Source organism: Ostrinia furnacalis, unplaced genomic scaffold (genome assembly GCF_004193835.3).
Source record: "Ostrinia furnacalis isolate ACB-3 unplaced genomic scaffold, ASM419383v2 OfSCF0753, whole genome shotgun sequence".
Taxonomy (NCBI): domain Eukaryota; kingdom Metazoa; phylum Arthropoda; class Insecta; order Lepidoptera; family Crambidae; genus Ostrinia; species Ostrinia furnacalis.
Genome location: NW_021130992.1, coordinates 84,658 through 106,546, shown reverse-complemented (window position 1 = coordinate 106,546; position 21,889 = coordinate 84,658). Strand labels below are relative to the sequence as shown.

The window sequence follows — 21,889 nt, the reverse complement described above, 5'->3', positions numbered from 1 at the left end:
ACATTCACATAGAACAACACTAGTGTTCTTGCAAATGCAAACATCATCATCATCATTTCAGCCGTCCACGTAGGACGTCCACTGTTGATAGCGGCCTGCACCCAGCACCTTCCTGCTACCTTTATCAGGTCGTCGGTCCACGCTGCGTTTTCCGGTACGATAGTTGACCATTAACAGGTCTGACTAATCTAATCTCCCATACCTAAAGTTACGTGGATCTCTCCTAATCAGTGAAAATTTATCAAACCTGTCGCTCGCATAAGATACTTTCCGAGAGAGTAAAGTGGATATAATTTAATTTCTTAGGTATATGTCTGAGCTGAGATCTACTCTTGACGCATCTCTAGTAGGTATCTCCTTTACGTTGGACAGAAGCCTTGAACTATTTTTTTTAATGCTAGACAAGACAGGTATTTGACCGCAGTCGCACCTGGTGTTAAGTGAGATGCAGTCTAGGATGGTCTGCTGCTTCTGCTGATCTTATTGCGAATCTATTAACAGGTTAACTTTCCTTTACACTAACTAAACAAGGTGGACACGACCAAAGTCTCGTATAACTAAGTAAAAAAATAAGTTAAAGTTATGAGTATAATTTTAAAAGTGTGGTCTGAGCCTAACCCCTGAATAAAGGGTCCTGGCCAAGTGGCGCGGAGTCAGGCGGCGACGGCCCTCCAAGCCTCTCCAGAGCTGATGTATTATATAACTAGTTTTTACCCGACTACAAACAGGCTGAAGGATGAGTAATGACGTTTTGACGCTCAGTGCGTAAGCTCTTCATTGTAGTTTTGCCCATAACTTTCCGAACTACGCATTACCTTGTTCTACTTCCAATAAACTTTCTTGTAACTTACGTGAGGTTTAACATCAGTTAAAGAGGGAGCGAGTCACACCTATCTACGTCTCCCACCTTATAGGGTATAACGATAAGTTTGTTAACAGCGATGCAATGTTGAAATTAAGATTCATTCAAATGTTTGCTTGCAATTTGTGTCGAAAATACATAGCCATTGAATCGACCACAAACTCATTTCAAAAAGAAGTTGTACCGGTCACTGCTTCTAAATCAACAAATGCGAATCAAACAGTAGGCGTACAAAGACTCACATAAATGATCCCAACAACAACCATAAAAAAGCCATCGATTTGATCAAGTTCCGGCGAACAACGAACATCTTTAATCTCTAAACGTGTCGATTCTACAGGCGCTCGTTAATCACGCCCAACAAGCGTTAAATCAATCGAAACCATTTGTATCGACTTGTTCCAATCGAGTTTCAGTCGAATTATTCCTCGTTGTTTGTGTCGATTAAAAAGACTGTCGGATTTCAGTGCAAAGCTGTTTAAGCTAAACATCAAGATAATTCTGTGTGATCTTATGTAATTCTAATTAGTAAACATACATTTTCTCGATTACAATATGAGCTTGCTCATCAAAACGACCATGTCGTTTTATAGTGAACGCTTCTTCTACGTTAGGCAGGTTAAAAAAGGAGTTACATTTTTACTTGGGGTAACTCAATATTGACAGTAAATCTATACTTTCAAATACAGTACAATCCAATAAAGTTCTAATAAATTAAATAAAGATTTTCAACTCAGCTACTCAAAACTAGGTTGAAAATCTATCAATAATATTTCATAATGCTACGAGCCTATATCTTAATATTTCCAATACGTAATTTAAAAGTTGTATAACCAAAACCATCATAGCATAATTTCTAAATCAAGTTCAGATTCATTTAGTCAGTTTTAAAGTAAACAGTTTATTAAAGATATGAGCCCAGACAACATAAATTGCTGCTCATAATAAGTAACATAAGTCGCTTCTCGCACGCGCTCAGTTAAGCTCACGAGATTCATTAGAAACACGACGCCAAACTCAACTGCTTCATACTAATACACAAGCTTATTCTTGAGGTATGTTTATGTAATGATATTGGTATTCATTTCTTACATTTGATAAAAAATAATTACATATTTGCAGGTTGATTGTTTTTTTATGCATAACAAGGCAGGTATGAGTATTTGACCACAATCGCGCCTGGTGTTAAGTGGGATGCAGTCCAGAATGGTACATAAATATCTGCCCTGTTATCAATTGAAAGTCTATTTTACACATCCATTAGCATTTTTTCTGATATTACAAATATTATTGTGATAACTGCTGAACTTTCATGAAAATACAGTAATACGAAGTTCGCAGTTCCGGTGGCTTTCAAAGCTTTATCGGTGTTTTGTGTAATGTTTTTATATCGGCCGGGTTATACCAGCGACCTCCTTCACTCCCCCGGTCTCATTTCCGACCGGGTCGAAACGTTAAACATCTCGCAATAGAAATAGAAAAAACAATACCGAAGATTCATCTCGTCGCAAACGAAGATAAATATACCAATCGAGGGAGCGATTGAGCAAATCTTTAGTTTATATAACTCATATTGTAATGGTTCTTGCTGAAGACGGAATCGACAGCAATCTTTTGCTATTGTCTCGACGATATTTACTGCGGGAGACAATATTATTGGCTTATTGAAGCTACGGGTAATAACAAGAAGGCAGATGACCCATAAATAAATAATAAATTGAACCTTATTTTTTTATACAACAGTCAATTCAGATGCAATCAAAATCAAAAATTACCCCCACCATGGAACCGCCGACGTTACGTAAGCGTCGGCCCGTTTAAAATCACTCATTATTGATTGAGCGTCCAAGCGTGACGGACGTGTAATGATGCAGAAAAAGAGCCGTTTTATTTTTATTTCTTAACATGAATTTTGTTTTATTCCTAAACAGTAAAGGCTTTATTATTAGCTGAAATAAGGGCTAGAATAGACTTACCTTTGCCGTGCAGCTGTTGTCTGTTCTCGGTGCCCTTGAGGCTCTCGGCGGTGTGCAGAAGCTCGTCCAACTGAGGCTTTTTCTGCTCCAACTCACGCAACACACCCTGCGGAGGAATTATTTGATTTAGTATTCTGGCAATATTTACAATACCAGGAAATGAAGGGCAATGTTTTATGAGGGCGTTTCGTTTTATGTGACTTTCTTTGATCGATCAAACCTAAAAATATGTTACCGGAAATGTGTATAATTCAGGTAAGTATTAAATTAATCGTAAGATTCTACAAAATGAATACATTACCTGAGCGTTTTTTGCATTCTATTAATTGCCTAGTTATGGCATAGAATGCCGGATTATACAGATTGCCGATAACATACGTATATGCAGTGGATTTGATAAATTACGAACATGTGAGTTTTTAGTGATCTGTGTATTAAATATTGTTATGCATTTAAAAAATGTACACTCCAATCTCACAGGCGTACTTTCCACTAACACTTCCCACTTCCCAACAACCGCTTTTGATCTAGTAATCGACTATAAACAGCCCCGTAAATTTCTGAAAACATTTCCGATAATATTCAGGGCAATAGCGACCGAAGTCCTCGGCCTTTGTTGGCGGCCACTCGGTTCTCTAATTTGTCATTCGGTTTGGCAAAAATGCGATCGCAAGGGCTCCGGGCCTCGATGGGTCCATTGTCCGGACAATACGGGCCCGCTAATGTTTACTTTTCCGTTTTCCTTGCCCTAGGGTACCTATAGGGTTGGCCGTTTGCTAAAAGTAATAGCCAAAGTCAAAAGTCAAAACATCAAAGACCTGTCACGATACCGGTAAGAAGGATTTTTATTAGAAAGAAAGAAAGAAAGAAAGAAACATTTATTGCCATGGACATCACAAAAGACAAAAGAGGTAAAATAAACAAAAAAAAGCAAATGAGACAGAGGTGACATAAAACATACAATGAAAGAGCAAGTAAACTAAGCAGTGCCACCCTGTCGCACAGCGATGCCCATCGCAATGGGACCCCACTCAGCATATGCCGTGGCCCCCGGTGAGGGAAGCCACGACGCTGGTTTTCAGTGTGCCCCATGCCGAGTGAGAGTCACGGACACTAACCTATACTGCATAAAATATACGTACATAAATAATAATTTTAAGTGTAAATACAGACGTAGTAGAAAATAATAATATACGATATAGACGAAGTAGAAAAGATGTGATAAGATATTTATAAATAAAAAGATAATATTTAAAAAACAAAACTGTGTGTGTGTACATAATAATAATAATAAATTGTAATGTATTAAAGTGCGTTTGTGTATACTGTGATTGTGTGTGTCTCGACGTCCGCAAAACAGTCTCGATCGATCGAATCATTCTGCGTGGTTGTGGCTATTCATAGCATCAGTTAAATCAGTTTGGCCCATAATCTTGAGCGCTTTAGTCGCATACCCACAATACAAAAATAATAAATAAACAAAATAAAATACATCTGTGTCAGATCAAATTAATTATATAAAATTCATTTACGCATATTTAAAAATATAATCATGTCAGATAGTTGTTATTACGATGTCAATTAATTGTATACAATCATAGTGGTGCTTAAATGCTATGTCGAGAGGAGAGAGTCAGTTCTATGAGAAGTCAAATCAAGTCAAGCTACTACAGTCCCAAATACGATGATCGGTGACCTACCTACCCCCGTGCTCGTTTGTCTGGAAACTTGAGGTATGGATACAAGTTACCTACGTTGATAATTGTGTACTAAAAACGTGTTCCCTGTACTTTTTTTTAAAAGTGCTTATTGTTTTTAGACTACGCAATGGCGGTGGCAAGTCATTCCAGCACTTGGAAGCGGCAAACCTGAAACTACCCCGAAAGGCAACGGTTCGGTGCGGGGGAAGGATGAGAGCGCTGCCGGAGCGACGGGTCTGGTGCGAGTGGACTTCCCGAGTCCAAACTAGTTTCTCCAGTAGATAAGTCGGAACATTGTGTTTTATTGTACCAAAAAGCAATGTAGCAAAGTGCAACGCCCTCCGTGAGTTCATTTTTAATATTTTAGAATTGTTTAAATATGGCGTAACGTGTGCTCTTGGCGGGATCGAGAAACAAAAACGAGCACATGAATTTTGCACACGTTGGATAGCTTGTTTGGTGCGCGACAGCAGCCGAGGTCCATAAACCACGTCCATGTAATTAAATTAATAACGTTACATTATAACACATTGAAAGTTTTAAGTTTTTCTTATTTTTATACAGACAAAGCAAATCATACAGAAATGATCTGTGTACAAAGTTTTTATAGTTTCATTATCCTTGGAACAATAACAAATACGAATACGTAAGAACTAAAGACAAATAGAAGCACAACGAATAATACCAACACTGCAATATTTCTGTAGATCTAAATTGAATCAAGAATGCAGCGCATAAACCGCGCTCATCACTTAGAATATAAAGCGTTTTACTCGGCACTAAAAAGCCAATAATCGCCGAGTGGCAACCCTGATCAAACTAGCCAATTCCGCTGGCCGTAAATAAGGCAGATAAAAAGTTGGTTTACGAACGCGGCGGTGCCAGTACTAACGGGATAACACGAACGAACACGTAAAAACTGGCTAAGAGAGAGTCTAGAGGCAGTACTAAAGGTTCTATATTTTGTAGAGCAGTGTTTTTCAGCCTATTTCATGACACGACCCAAGTATGAAAAAAAAAATTTTTTTTTTGCGACCCCCCGACCATTCGTTTTTTTTTATGCGTTTTTTAATGTTACAAAGATCTTGTAGGGACCGAATACTTCAATAAGCATTTGCATAATTTTGGATAAATCTATCTTTAAAACTTTTTTTTACGGAGGTAGTTTTTACGAGCTGTCGCGACCCCCCTATAGTGGCTGTTATAGAGCAACAAATAACCTTCAATTGCAAATTAATTAGCAGCATCAATAAAGCACTTCAAAGACGTATAAATTCTTCTAAAATATAGTTTGCTCTAGCGAAACTCAGCGGCAATATATCAGTTGTTAATGACAAATAGGTACATAGTAAGAGCACTCAACGGTTAATAACTTCGGATGCGTCCAAGTATTAATCCCACTGAGTGAATTATCATCAAATCAGCCATAAATCCATACCCATCTATGATGGGAAGCCGTAATCTCACCCGGATCTCGGTCTCACTTCCATAATCTTTATGCTCTACTAGCTTTTGCCCGTGGCTTCACCCGCGTGAACTTTAGTTTGTCACAGATCGTCATAAATTATAGCCTATATGTTATTCTGCGTTATAAAGAATAATACTGTAAAGTTTCATCAAAATCCGTTCAGTAGTTTTTGCGTGAAAGAGTAACAAACATCCATCCAGACATCTAGACGTCCAAACTTTCGCATTTATAATATTAGTAGGATTAACTGTCCTCATCAAAGGTTAGATTGTGCTGATGAAGATAATGAAATAAAAAACTTAACTTGAACATTATTTTTTTACGTAACCCCAAAAACGTAAAATGCACGTGAACAATTGAAAGGAAGTGGAAAACAACAGACGGGTCTAAAAGGTCTTTTTCCGTGGCGTGGCTTTTGGACTGTTAATTCTGGAGTCGTAATTTTAGCCCAGACAGTGTTGACGCCGAAATACAGCGGAAATAACATTAGGTACTACGGCTTGATATACCTACGACTGGTACGAAATATATGGGACTGAAAATCTACAGGATAGGCATTAATTACACTGAAATTATGACAATTATTCTGGCTGTAAGCTGTTGTTGTGTCCTTATACTAAGGCCAGAGTAATTCTGCTACCTTTATCAGGTCGTTGGTCCACCTTGTTGGTGGACGTCCTACGCTGCGTTTTCCGGTAGGCCATAGTATTTAACTGACTTCAAAATAGGAGGAGGCTCTATACAAAAGTATATCAGTGAACAAAACTGGACAAATTCGAGCCCAATCACGACATTTGAATAAAAACTTCTCAAACAGCAATCAATGTAAATTTTGACACGGTCGAGCCCACTATTTTGGCTATTGGCTTTAAACCAAGGCATCGTCGCGTGACCTGTTAATCTGCACTAAAAAGCCTACAATCAATTTAGGACAAGAATATCACTTTCACGCACAATAACCTTATTATGCTACCCGCCATATTTCACGGCACAAAGATTATAAATACCGAACAAAAGGGTGTCTGGTGGCTAAGCTCGTAAAACACGTAATAATTAGAACGTGATGACGTCACAACACGACCCGTTTAACTCGACTACCCACATAATTGTGTTCTCTAATAGTGAAGCTAATTTACTATGTGGATAATTTATAGGGACAATTAAGTTATCTGCCAGAGGGATACATGAGAACATGAAATATTCGATCAAAGTTCATGGAGCTTTCCATCATATTAATTTATCAAAGGAATGTTTATTTGTTTCCAGTTAAGAATGACATTAAAGGATTTGTTACACTGGATGCGTTTTGCAGGCAGTCAAAGTAAGCGCAGCCTATTAGATATAGCATTCTCTAACTATACATTTTGTATTAATACGATATGACCGTGCGGGCACGAGTAAACAAAGCAAACTGCACCGCACCGCTTGTCACGACAACTGACAGATTGGACCGCAGACCGTTCCCTGATCGAAAATGATGCGGGCTGCGTTCACTTTGACCTGAACACTGCCCGAAGAACGCGTCCAGTATGGCAAATACTTATAAACTCCGAATGATTGACCGAATAAAAAAATAATATGATTCCCTGTTTCAGAGAACGCGCTCGGTCGTCGAAGTCATGCCTATGGCCGTTCATTGGGTCTGACAATGGGATTGTGATCTCGGGAGGCTCGGATGCTGCCACCCAGACGATTAGAAAACATGAATGTATGGTAAAAACAGCAAATACAGGAACGGTTATGACTGTCAAAGGGTTAATTATCACGGAGTAAAGAATCGCGGAGGTAGTACAGAAAGTGTAAAAAAATTTCAGGGCACCACAGACAGCCAGAAAAAGTGTGAGACTTACTTTATGCTTTGACTACTGTTTATTTCAGTGCCACAAAGCAAACAGGAGTTATTAATCTTTAAATATTCTGGTGGACAAATGTTTTAGTTACTTAATATCTACGTCCAATGAAATTTGAAATTCATGGAATAAAATAAACACTTTCATTCCTCTCAGAACTCCGAGCGCATAAAAACAAACAGGTAGTTTAGGAGGAAGTATTAAATTCCTCGCGTTCCTCCGGGAGGGTATGCAGCCGGCTCGCAGAAGACAAATTAAGGACTTACTCAGCATTAGGGCAATAAACAAGATCACGCTAGTCTTGCATAACTTTAAAGTGTTAACACAAGAAAACATTTGTACTGAATTAACTACAGCTAGAAACCAAAGGTAAAGATTGAATGAATGGCCAGAGACCGAGGGAGCAGGCATTACAAGAGATTTATTTGATTCTGAGTGACTGATTATTGGAAAACTTTTTATATAATAAAATTACAATATCCAATTTATCCCCATAACATAATATTAATATTTTTATGATCAAATTATTTATTTATTTATTTCCACACACATTATCACTATCTTTACAGGTACTTAAAACCTAATGCGATAGCATAACTTAATCTAGGTAGGCTTAATAATAACTTAAAAACTAACCATACAGTATCTATTTACATTTTATAACTAATAATACCCAAAGCCGTCCTTGTGAATTCACTCAGAGAACACGCAAACACGTCCACTTGTTCCATTATGAAGAGAGAAGAATCAAAAATAAAGAGGATCATAATGAACCTGCCTACTTACGTTATGTGTATTCTTAAAATACCTTGTTGATAATTTCCGCCGCTTTTAATTTACTGTCTAATGTTCTATCCCAAAGTAGATAAAAGGCCTTTAAACTTATCAAGACTAAATTTACTTTTCGCCTCTTCTCCTAATCTATTCTCTAATCACTTTCTAATCAGCAAATCTGTTGCATTTCCATTATGGCACCAGCTCGATCTCGCGGGAACTTAAAACGCTAAAGGTTCAGTCAAACCAACGCGGCGTGCAGCCGGCGTGCACGATGGCAATGGCGATGGCGACCACTGCGCGTGCAAAAGTTGTTTCACACTGCCGCGACCGCGATGGCGATCACTGCGCGTGCAGGTTGTCACTGTCACGTACACTGTCACTTTCGCTTTCCAGGCGTTTACAATTTTGTTCTGCAGATAATATTCCAATTTAATTTAACAAGCATTACTGTATTAAAGTCTTTATTAGAGGTTGACACCTATCAGGGTTCTCGAGAAAACTAGAATAATTTGTTAATATTACATTAAAATAAATTCTGACATTGATACTTTATTTTAAAACCTTTTTTTATTTATCAAGTAGGTCAGACTAGTGGCATGTTATGATTAATTCATTTTAGTTATGTAAAACCTTTTTAACAGACCCTATTTACTATTTATCTAGGCTTTGTTACATCTACGATTTTAAAAAACGTGCACGCCGGCTGCACGCGTTGGTTTGGCCGAACCTTAAATTGCGCGCGCGCTTAATCTACGAGCGCTATCGCTATCGTGGCGTGGCGACGTATCGCTAGCGTTAACGACCGACTCTATCTGCCGGGCCGTTGATTAATCTTGCCGTGCTTCGTTTAGACGGAGACGGTTAATTGTGAAGTCTAGGTTAAAGCTATATAAGTGAATCAAAGTCAACTGATATGTGTGATAGTAATTATACCGTGACTCCATAGTAAGTTAGAAGCTCTACCTTCTGGCTGACTTTGAGAACGATTTCTTTTCAAGAGACTGAATTCCTTGCGCTGCTTTTCAACACTGGCCCATTTATTGTCCCGAAGCAGTGGTAGAGTTAATGCTGGAACGTGTTAAAATGCTTTTTAAAAGCTTATTTGCAAATTAAATTAGTTTTATGCATAACAAGACAGGTATTTGACCACAAATCGCAGCTGGTGTTAAGTGAGATGCAGTCTAGGATGGTACATGTCTGCCCTGTAAGTGCCTGTTCACTCTCGCCTTGAAAAGACCCGGATTATAATGTTCAGGAAAGACAGCAGCAGGCATTTATTTTATTAATCACCATTTTTAAAGTAGATATGCTTATTCAGCATCACAAGCTAATTTCGATAAACGTAGGTTATGGTGCTCAAAAACTTGTGATTGAAACCTAACTCATATTATGTGTTAGAAACTGCTGTACTCGTTACTTTTTAAGTGCACTTAATTTAACTTTCAATACTCAAACATTTATTGTCAACCATAACGTTACGACAATGGACAAAATAAATGTTTTATTTGACATAATAAAGCAAATAAAATAGTTTCTGATAAAATAAAGTAAACTAAAGAAACAGATTTGGCTACATTCCGGATAAAAACTCCCTCGAGCCAGAGACGGCGCGTGAAGAGGGCACAAACGCGAGGGCTCATTAGCGACGCAGCCCCAATGAAATTATATGGCACTTGACCTCGCGCCAGACAATGCCAGCAACTGCTCCGCTTCGACGTCTTACGGAGGTATTACGGAGTTACTTACTCCACTCCTTTTGTAAATAGGAGATTATAAAAAGTACAAAATGTAACAAAAGTAACCGCCTCTGTGGTCTAGTGGTAAGACCACCTGCTTCAGACGCAGTGGTCCCGGGTTCGATTCCCAGTGGGGGCAGATTTTTCTGTTCGGCTTGGTTGGTGGTAGAGCTTGTTCGCCTGGCTAGCTACCACCATCTTACCTAAGTCTGTCGCCATAGCAACAATGTTAACAGCATTATTGTGTCCCGGCAGTTAGAGGTCAGATAGCCAGTTCCTCCGTGGTTGAGGATTCCGGGTGAAGCTCGCTTCCACCTTCGGCCTGATCGTCACTTACCATCAGGTGAGATACAGGCCAAGAGCTTCCTCGTTGTGGATAAAAAAAATACGGTTAAGGCTTGAGTTGCACCAACTTACTATCGACAGATTTGTAACGATTGTTAAAGTTAGAGTAAGATGGTGCAACCCAGCCTAAGAGGACTAAATGTTGGATTTTTACTGGTTAAAATAGCCAAATATAAGAAAGTTCTCAAGCAATGAAGCGTAAATGGACTCAAATTGTAAAACTTATAACTGTCATTAGGCTTGAAAGCACCACTGACATATTAATCTAAATTGGAAATTAACCACCTAAATTACATTAAAAACGACTTTTTAATGTAGGTCACTGTAAAAACCATACACATTCCTAAAGCTTTTTAATTATGTAGTTCTTATATTTTGGCAAGGACACCAAATTGTCGTTCTTTAATTATGTATAGGTTATTGTGTGATTTACTAATCATAGCTTATAAGACCTTTTTACCTTAACGGAATAAATACCTTTTATTTTATGTTATTTTATTTTTATTAAATTTTCTTCAAAGCCACGAAAACGTCCCAATTAACTTAAAGAGAAACAAAAATAATCCAAATGAGAAAAACATCGTTTCATCAAAAATATTCAAATAGAATGATCATAAAAGAAGATAAAACTCAAGCTGCAAAAGAAACTCAAACGTGTATATTTCCAAGAGTTGAGGAAAGATTGAACAGTTTTAAAATTCATGACAAATCTGATAAAAGTTATCAGATGCTGAGGAATAGAAAGTCTGCAAAAGAAATACTCAATAACAAAGTTAGAGCAACTTAGGAAGATCTTTAAGTTATTTCAACGGAATACATCTAAGTCTTCGGGATTGATATGAGTTTCAGTCATAGCCAAGCTTCAATTTTGAATTCAGGAAATGTTAAGCTCGAGAACTTTCGAGTAATTTCAAATTTGAAGACTTGAAGGTTTTTTAAATGTTTATTTGCCTTCATCACCAGCCCATAAATGCTATCCCAAAGTGGTGGTAGGGCAAGCTATTTGGGACGTGTATAAGCGCCCTGGAAAGGGTCTAAGTACTCAATAAAAGATCTGTATTTCATCATGTTTTCATTAGTCTTTGATAACATTATTGCTAAATTAACTACTACAACTAAATTTTAGCCAAAATGAATGCGAAAGAAATTAAGAAAGCTAAAAGGACCACTTCTTTTGCCGGTCGCCACGCGACTGCCGCTACGCCGGCCGGCGACTCACCCCCCACCCCGCACCCCACCCTTATTGATCCCCTCACCTCCGCCCGACTGCGTACAACCAACCAGCCTAACCAGACCCCCCCTGCTCATCTCATAGAGTACTCTTCGAGACGAGTCAGGAAGACGCTGCGTACCATTGCGAAGGTCAAGGTTCACTGGTGGGTAGCTATTCTTCAGCAGGTGGGTATTCTTGCAATTTTTATAGCACCAACGGCGGGGAAACGATTTTGTCTCTATAATTTGAGGCAAATATTTATTGTTTCTTTTTACGAGATTACTTCGCGACGGCAATAAAGCGAGTTTTAAGCTTTTAAGGAGATTCTTGCGAACGACGTTTGTGTTTCAGCAAGTATTAGACTTTGGTATTACTTGGCTTTGTAATGTGACTTGTTGCTAGAAAGACTAAAACAAGGCCTATCACAATATAACTAACTGTAAGCAGTTCGCATACAAATACACAATAATACAGATCTACTTCAATTTATTTATCGTACCTACATACTAAGCCTGGGTTGCGCCATCTTACTTTACTTTGACAAACGTCAAAAATCTGTCAAACTTAATACAAAGAACACCGGTTATCGTCAAAGTTACGGTCAAAGTTAGGTGGTACAACTTAGCCTTAGTGTTGTTAGACAGTCTTCCAATTTAACTTCCAACAGAAGTAATAACGATTAGTCTTAACTTTATTTGTAGTTAAGCTTTAGATCCCGGCTACAAATAGCCAACAACCAGTAGGTTGTAGTTTTCTCCACTTGTAAGGGGAGAGAATAGTAGGCTACTCTGGTGCCATTATTTATTTATTTATTCATTTGCATTTTTAAATCAAATTTAAATGTCCCGCGCGGGACAGGCTCTGTCCCGCTTTTCGGAGATTGACACTCATCACTCACTTCACCAAACTATTGTTTGAAACGCCATATTATTCTAAAGAATAAAACATTTTTAATTTTATTCTTTTTTTATTCTAAAGACGAGTTTGCTATATATTGTCACGTAAACGTAATTTTAAGTCAAATAAAAAGATAAATATTTGAAAACCTTTGATTATAAACGTTTTTTAACTATGTCCCGCTTCTGACGGAAGAGTCCCGCTATTTTCACTCAAAAAGTACCAAAGTCCCGACTTGGCGAAAAAAAAAACTGGCAACGCTGAATCTAAATAAACACATTGTAGTGAGTTTGTTGCGGCGCTTCTCTTCAGCACTTGCCAAATGTTTGTCTCGAAGCGCTGGGCAAAAAAAGAATGAGACATGTATAGGCTCCTTAAGAGCATTTGACGATTTGTAAGTACTTACTAATTTGTTTAGTCTAAACAAATAAAGATAATTTTGATTTTGATTTTTTGTAATCTAAATTGATATTGTGTTGTGTACTATCCTTAAATAACTAAAAATAGAAACCCTGATATAGCTTTAAAGGCTTAATTTTTATTATTGTTTTTTTTATACAGTATCTCATGTTGATAGCCCAATAAATAAAAAAAATATAGCGATTGCTATCAATATAACTCAGTAAGGCAGTTAAGAACAGGATTGATACATGTATAACTGTATAAAAACATCAGATTTTTGAGGGAAACAGAAAAGGCTACTTGTATGAACCAAATACTTAGATTACATTGTTCCTTGCGATTTCTTTATTTAAAATAAGTTTTAGTATAGCTCTTATCTTTGTAAATAGCCTTATTGACATCAATTATAATTATTTCTCAGTATAATCTATTTTGTCGCAGTACTCGGCGATATAGCGTTAAGACGCGATAGTAACTCGTACTGTTTGCAGAGAGCTCAGGCTTAATAAGCTTATCATTCTATTAAGCCTAGTATATTCAGTATTAGTCAAGTCGATATAAACATTAATAAGACTGAAACTACTAAAACATAAATCTACTAAGACTAAGGTAGCCATTTTTATTCTTAGGCGCAAGAGACTGAACAAACACCTGTAAAAGTCCTCCATCTTGCTAATCACCACTCGGCTGATGGTTATATCAGGCGTAATGGCCGCCATAAAGCAAGCGCATATAAACAAGCGATAAATCCAACGCGTGCTTGCCGCGCCGCGGTCACGGCCGCTCTGACGATTCGAGCACATGTGGCTTGCCGGCTGGGCCCGTTGCCTAGCAACCGCCCCGCCACCTGCCGCCCCACTACGCTACGCTAGGGGTGGTTTAGTGAAGCGACAGGTGTCGATAAGCTGTATTTTACTTTCATCGACATCGAGTGAGATGAACGAGTATCGAAAAGTATAATCGAAATACCTGTTATCCTATTATAATAACGGCAAAACTTTAAGCAACGCTACAGGAAAGTTAATTTGAAGGTAAATACATCCGCAAACTGCATGATACGCATAAGCAGGAGCAGTGCCTGCAGAGAAAATTAAGAAAAGTATAAAATTAGACGTGTTCCCGTGTGAGATTCAGTTCAACTTATAGATTAAACTTAAAGGCATGACATGAAAATAACTATGTCACTCTGATGTATGTTACTTATTGAAGGTTCTTAATGGATCTCTAATAAGTGAAGAGCTGGAAATAGTACGTTAATGTTATAACTTTATTTACCTAGTCTACCTAGTCATTTGTAACGCTTGGTCTTTCCAATAAAATTTCTTAGCGATTAGTCACTTCTCAAACTAAATTTTAAATAAACATCTTGAAAAAATTGAACTGCTTAAGGCGGGAATCAAACCCACGACCTTTCGCTTGCCGGGCGACTGCTCTTCCAACTGAGCTACTTAGACACTGGATGAACCCGTCGAAATTTTTCAAGTGGGTTCGATTCCTGCCTAAGACAGTTTGATTTTTCAAGTTGTTTATTAAAAATAAATAAATATACAAAAATAAGCATCGACACTGCCTCGTCCCTATTTCCCGCGCATGCGCCGGGACACAGTCCCCTTCGCTTAAAACAGGTGGCGCGCGGGACACCTGGCAGTCGTGTGTCGTCTATGGCCTTATGTCCATAACGTGACGCACCGTTAACACAAAATGCCCTTGAATAAAATTTGAAATGACTACTTAGGAATACAATTACTTAATAACTCTATTAAGTAAGGTTTATGCAACTTCATAACTCAAACATGACAATAATCAACGCACAGCCCAAACCACTGGACGGATCGGGCTGAAATTTGGCATGCAGATATATGTTATGACGTAGGCATCCGCTAGAAAAGGATTTTAAGAAACTCCACCCCTAAGGGGGTAAAACGGGATCCACACGTACGAAGTCGCGGGCGGCCGCTAGTATCATATAATACATTACAATCATGTTCGATCCCGATAACTCTATGGTAAAGACTTCATTGAAATACATTAAAATCAAGCCTTAATTAATTAATGTAGGGTAAGTGTGCTAGTTTTCGTCCAATTATCGGAGTTGCCAACTTTGTGATGCGAAATGAATAACTTAAAATACCCTTACTCATATATATCATATGTCATTTTAGTCCTTGTATAGTCTACTTTACGTTAATATTATATGACAATAATTAAATACCACGGGTTTTTTTATAAAAAATATTTTATGCAAAAGAGGCGATTTCACTAGTTTTCGTCCAAAAAAATCAGTTTTCGTCCTAGTGTACGCTAGTTTTCGACCACTGTGTAGAAAAAAGGGTGCAGTTGAATTATTAACTCAAAACCAATTCTACAATACAGTAACTATGGATTGTGGTATATAATTTAAAAGGTAATTTTGTTAGCTTTCAAATGATATCAAAAAGATTTAAATAAGTTTCTTACCTAAATTTAGGGAAATATTTCAATAGGTCGAAGGACAAATGGACGAAAACTAATCTACAGGAATAGCTAATTTTGGTTTTCGTCCACCCCAGTGCTTGCTCATGACGTCATGGACGAAAACACAACAACGTTTAAAGCTGTTTTTTGTTTTCGTCCACATCTTTTTAACGGTTTTTATGGGTTTATCACTGTTAAAAAGTGGACGTAAACTAAAATGTTTAATTTAATAGCAATAAAGATCATATTAGAAGAAAAAACATTGTATTTTGTAGGTCCATTGAAGTAAAATGATTATTAAAAATATTAACTAGGCGACAGGGTTTCCGTCCACGTGGACGAAAACCAAAATCTTGCAAAATTGTTATGCTAGTATTAGTCCACTTAATTATCTAAGATTTCTATACAAAAACTTTAATAAACCCTTAAAATAGTGTTTATTATGCTAATAATTAGACATACGTGCCAAAAACATTAAGTAAAGTAGCTAAAACAGTAATTGAACATACCATGAAAGTTCCCTACCGGCACGTTTTTTTTCTAACTTGACGACGTTTTCCATTCACCTGTGTGCAGCAGCAACTTCCGTAGATTTTTTTGGAGTTATTACTTGTCAAATTACATTTTCATGCAGGTAGAACTGTTACTTAGATATTATAGATTGTAACAAGTCCAAACTTGCACGGAAAGTTAGGTTTGTATTCTAATTTTCCGTATTTGTTTGTGGCAAGTCGGTCAAATGGACGAAAACAGGAGCTGGACGGAAAACCGGCGCAATTACCCTATTTCATTTTAAAAAAACACTAATTCTATGCAGCTCTACATGGAGTAAAAGGGACATAAGTGCATTGATATTATGCCATAAAAATAAAATGTGTGTAATTTTCCAATCCCTAAAAATATAGTATAAAGGAACTCATGAATCTTTAATGCTATTTATTCTTGTAAAACATGCACATTATTAGAATATTCATAAAAGGCATCACAAAATTTGCAATTTGAGTGCACGGCATTTGCAATGCAAAATTACGCCTCTATCGGATTTTATTTATTTAGCCTTTCATCTTGGTGACTAAATATTAGTTTTATGATCGAAATTAGCGATTAAATTGTCGAAGAAAGAAAAAAATATTTAGATTCTCCTCGTAGAGACATCTAGGAACAAAACACAAAACTAAGGCAATGGCATACACAGTAAAAGGTACAACGTCAACGCCCTAGGTGGCGCGAATTATCTGAAAAGTTCTGAAGAATATTCGTAAAAAAGTACTAAAAATAAAAAAGAGTACTTACTGAAAATAAAAAAGAAAATGAGACGTTATTCGGGTCTGAATAGATAATTTAGTGACACAAATTCGTGTACCAAAATCCTGTGAGCAGTACCTACCTATACAACGAGTGAAATTCTTGAACAGTCAGTTCTGGCTATTTCCAATAGATGGCGACGTGAGCTAAGGAAAACGTCTCGCGAAAAATAATAGAATAATTTAATTGTTATGGACCCGCCTTATTTAAGGTAATTGTTTAACTGAACTTTTCCTAGCTATAATGTTTTCTGGAATGTCAAATTAACTCAAACGGTAAACATATTTTAATATCGCAACACAAGAACAATAAATAATTCCGCGCCAATAGACTCCAAAACGCTCGACGAATATTAATGTTTTTCGGTTTACATTAGAATATTTGTATGCAATATTGATTTTCTCCTAGCAATTAAAGATTTTGCCTTCACTAGTACAATAGAGCGTGAATTTAATGTCAAAAACAATAAGTATTTCGTCATTAAGTGCACCAAAGAAGACGAGGAAGACAAGATGAGGATTTAGGAATCGCTTCTGTAATCGTATTAGTGACCGGATCCACACTAGCGAACTAAATCAAAGGCTTGTACCGTTCGCCACAGCACGAGGGAGAACAGACGGCTCACTCCAGGCGGACATACATGCCCTTAGAACGAACTAGCTTAATAATCTATATCTACAAAAGCGAAAGGTCACTGATTGACTGACTCACTCATCATTAAATCTCAGAAACTATGTGCTAGGAATCTCAAATTTTGCATGGCCCTTTTAGAACGTAGGTGCTCACTGACGGGATTTTGCAAAATTCCCTTAGGGGGTAAAACAGGATCCACGCGTACGAAGTCGCGTACGCGTAATATTAATGTAAGTGAAAACTATTTTCCTCAGATTGAGACTGAAATTACTCATTACAATTAATTTCAACCAAAGTTAAACGTTTTTAGGGTTCCGTACCTCAAAAGGAAAAAACGGAACCCTTATAGGATCACTTTGTTGTCCGTCCGTCCGTCTGTCAAGACCCTTTTTCTCAGGAACGCGTGGAGGTATGAAGCTGAAATTTATATCAATTACTCAGGTCTACTGTCCCTTGAAGCTGTGAAAAAATCAAACTTCTAAGCCAACGCAATCAAAAGATACAGCCGTTTATGCCGCAAATTTTCGACACTTGCAAGGGAATCAAAACCTACAGGGTGCTTCCCGTGAACTCAGAATCTTGAAATTTGGTACAAAGCAACGTCTTATAGCATAGATAAAGGAAAAATTACGAAAACCATACATTTTTAGTTACATCACATTTTTTTTTTTTTAATAATTTTAAACTTACTACCCATTTCCTCATAAACGCGTAAAGGTATTAAATTGAAATTCATACCAAATACTCAGGTCTATAATACCTTTAAGTTGTAACAAAATCAAACTTCTATGTCAACGCAATCAAAAGAAACAGCAATTTAAGCTGCATATTTTGAAACTCGCAAGTACTCGCAAGGGAATCAAAACCTAAAGGGTACTTCCAGTCGACCTAGAATCTTGAAATTTGGCATGAAGCAACGTTTTATAGCACACATGAAGGAAAAATTCCGAAAACCTTAAATTTTTAGTTACATTACAAAATATATATTTTTTTAATAAATATAAACTTATGAATTTCATTTTGCAATAAAAATACCATAGTTATGACTCGATTGTCGTAATGAACGAACTTTGTAAACCTTGCAGGTTTGTACGGAACCCTCGGTGAGCGAGTCCGACTCGCACTTGGCCGGTTTTTTTAACCTTTTTCATGTTTTTTTAGTTATGTTTAGCTTGATGTGATAATTGATGATAAACCTTGTTTGTAACTTATCAATATGGATAAATCATTTATGGTATTATTTTATTAATTTCATGGGCTGTGTCAGGGTGAGACTCGGAACAAAGGCCTATTTTTAGATCGGGCTCAATGGGGTTCGAAGGCTGAGGTACATCGCCGTTCATGGCGGGGCACCTTTAACTATAATGGCATTGTATACTTTGATTAGTAGCCATCGAAAACACTTACACATGATTGGAGGTATTTACCTAAAACATGATGTTGTTTGTGTTTATGCCCGTGTTTCATAGCTATTCAAATCAAAGTAATTGATTCAATATTAATATTCAAGACAAGTACCACGGAATTGATGATATTTTTTACGCATACCATTAAAATTTTATTTTCAAGTTTGGGAAGTCGAATTTTTTAAAAGATGATAATCCATATTACTAATCTTTCATGTAAATATGTGAGTAAAATAAGTATGCATTTAGTAATTCACACCATTAACAAGTTGTCAGAGATTGGATGTAATATTTTGTTGACAATAATAATCATAAAATCATAACACAGAAAGCAAAAGATACTTATCAATAATAAAAATCTTCATAAAGAATTACGGTACAATGTCAACTTCTTATCGCTGCAAAAGTTTTCGTTCCGTTGCCCTTTCCGCCGCCCAAAGAGCAAACAAAGTATTTTGTACAGCTTAGTCTGACTTGTATGCATTAATGCAAATTAGATTTCCTTGCCAGAAGGACCTGACTTATGGAACATTATACATTCTTTAGTCTCCATATTTTGCAGTACAAAGGACTGTAACTTCATAAGTTAAGTTGTTTTTGTAGAAAGACCAACTAGGAACTTCTTGGTTTGAATTACAAATGGGGCACACGTTAAAAATGTTAGTGTATTTAAAAAAAACAGTTTGAATAATCTTTAAATTAACTCGATTGTTCAAAAAGAAAATTAACAGAAGTAATACGTTTACTTTCTTTTTCTTTCTTTTCAGCCAAATGACGTCCACTGCTGGACAAAGGCCTCCCCAATACGTTTACTATCCGACTAAAACTTGGTTTCGATTTGTCGGTTGATCATAATACTTTTTCCCGACGTAGCAAATGTAATTATTCCCGTACGATATTACAAAGTAAATGTAAATGAATATACTTTCACGGGCGCGTCATAATTCCGTAAAGGCAATAATGCCGTCGAAATCCCGCGCAAAATTGATGAAATTGCCGCGAGTAGTCGCGGGGCCCGCGTGCGACTTACTGGGGCGCATCTGGGGGCTGATTATTAATTGAACGGACCGGCTTTGGAAAGTTATGTAAACGAAAAAGAACAGCCACACTCCGAGTCAAATATGGGAATGTAATTGACCCAAAGCGAATTGGGAAAATCAAAGCAACAAAACTAAGTTAAGTAAAATCATGTTTACCTTATAACGTTTCATCGATTCAAGTTTGACCGATCGAATGCTTTCTACTCTACAGGCTGAACTTCGATAGAGCGTGCGTTCTATGAACAGAGGTTTCAGCGAAACGTGATTTCGACGGAAAAATATTTCTTCAGAGCCTTCTATGATAATCGAATCAATGATTCTTGTTGCTACCCGAGTGACTTAGCTGTTCTCGTTAGTCTACATAAGGTGTCCACGGATAGAATACCAATAGACACTGGGGATGGCAATAAAAAACATACATATTTATTTGGGGGACAGTGACATGGCGACGTAACGCGATCCAATTGGATTGTCCAATATTTTGTGCAACTCAATCAAAATGCAAGGGGGTGTCACGTGCAGTGTTCTTTGAGATTGATCACTCACAAATTGCATTCAAACAAAAACCATTATGATAATACCACTAAAAATAAGGCACGTGACCGTACACTAAATTCTTAGGGGGAGCTTTAATAGTGCCTTTTTTAAATTCCTAAGCTAACACAACCGATTTTAAAATCATTATAAGAATGGATATTGTTTCACAATACGCCCGGTTTATTTAAATTATCTCTATGAGTTATTGGTGCAATTTATTTTGTATCTGAAATATGACCGCATGTATTTAGAACATGTTTGAAAGGCATTACATATTCAAACAATAATTCCCCACATACTACATACACGCTATAAATCAGGCATATCGGGGCCATTGTGCGGCTGCTAAGTACGGCCCATTGTTTGGTCCCACTGCCCGCCCGTAACTCTATATTACTATGTTCGAGAGGAATCCATAGATCGACTTCGGTTGACTTGAGCGGCTAAATTGCAAATGTTATTGAATCTATTAGATGTTTGTATCAATAATATAGCCTTATCCAAAAAAGAAATATTTTTAAAAGAGTGTTTATTTTGAGAAATGGAATAACAAACGGTTACGGAGCTACTACGTGGACATTATCTATTATTTGTTTTTGCAATTATAAACAATTTTTAAATATCTTGAACGACAATACTTATTAATCATAGTTACTTTACAAGTAAAATACATACAGCCGAACATTTATAACCTCCTCCGTTTTTCAAGTTCAACACCAGTTTGAACCAAATATCCATAAAGGCAAAAAAGTTAACCTTTTGAAAACTTAGTAAAAGATTAAGCACGATAAAACCCAATAAAAATGAGAAATTGCCAAATAATGAGTTGAATGAACAGTCCACTGCGTAAACGGTACGATTTCCTCCCAAAAAGCTAATCTAGTGGCAAAAATACACTCGTGTGAATTCTGCTTGGCGGAGCGAACTGGTTCCCTAGCCCCTAAACAAAAAGGATTACGCGCGCACCTTCAGTGAAAACTCAACTTAAGCCGAGTAAAGATTAAGTTGAGGTTTGAATGATGGGTGTTTAAAACGAGTTGATCCTTTGTCAAAATTCTCAGCTAATCAATGGTATTTGTGTCAACTATGTATTACCTAATACCTATAGGCGTGTAAAGTTGATGAATGCTTTATGATCCTGATTGATGGCATTATGCTTAATTTACGTAATACGTCGCTGAACGGTTATTTGTGTACAATTAAACATCAAACTATGTCCAAAGAAGAGCAAGCGTAAAAGTGTCAGATCTACTGAACTATCACAGGCGCCTGACATGGCTCGACCGAA

The 21,889-nt window shown here is 37.1% G+C and overlaps 1 protein-coding gene and 1 long non-coding RNA gene across 2 annotated transcripts in view; one reads left to right on the top strand and one right to left on the bottom strand.

Annotated features, from left to right (window-relative positions):
• The window catches only part of LOC114349944 (uncharacterized), a gene marked incomplete at its 5' end in the record, with an annotated part of 149,014 nt that overhangs the window by 42,565 nt on the left and 84,560 nt on the right, over nt 1-21,889 (bottom strand). Inside the window, one exon of the mRNA XM_028300543.1 lies at nt 2,839-2,944. Within this exon, the coding sequence (XP_028156344.1) occupies nt 2,839-2,944 (106 nt within the window). The remainder of the gene's footprint in view (nt 1-2,838; nt 2,945-21,889) is intronic.
• LOC114349946 (uncharacterized) lies at nt 4,345-5,044 on the top strand. The gene is made up of 2 exons (XR_003655663.1): nt 4,345-4,571; nt 4,658-5,044. It is a non-coding gene; the product is annotated as an uncharacterized LOC114349946 (long non-coding RNA).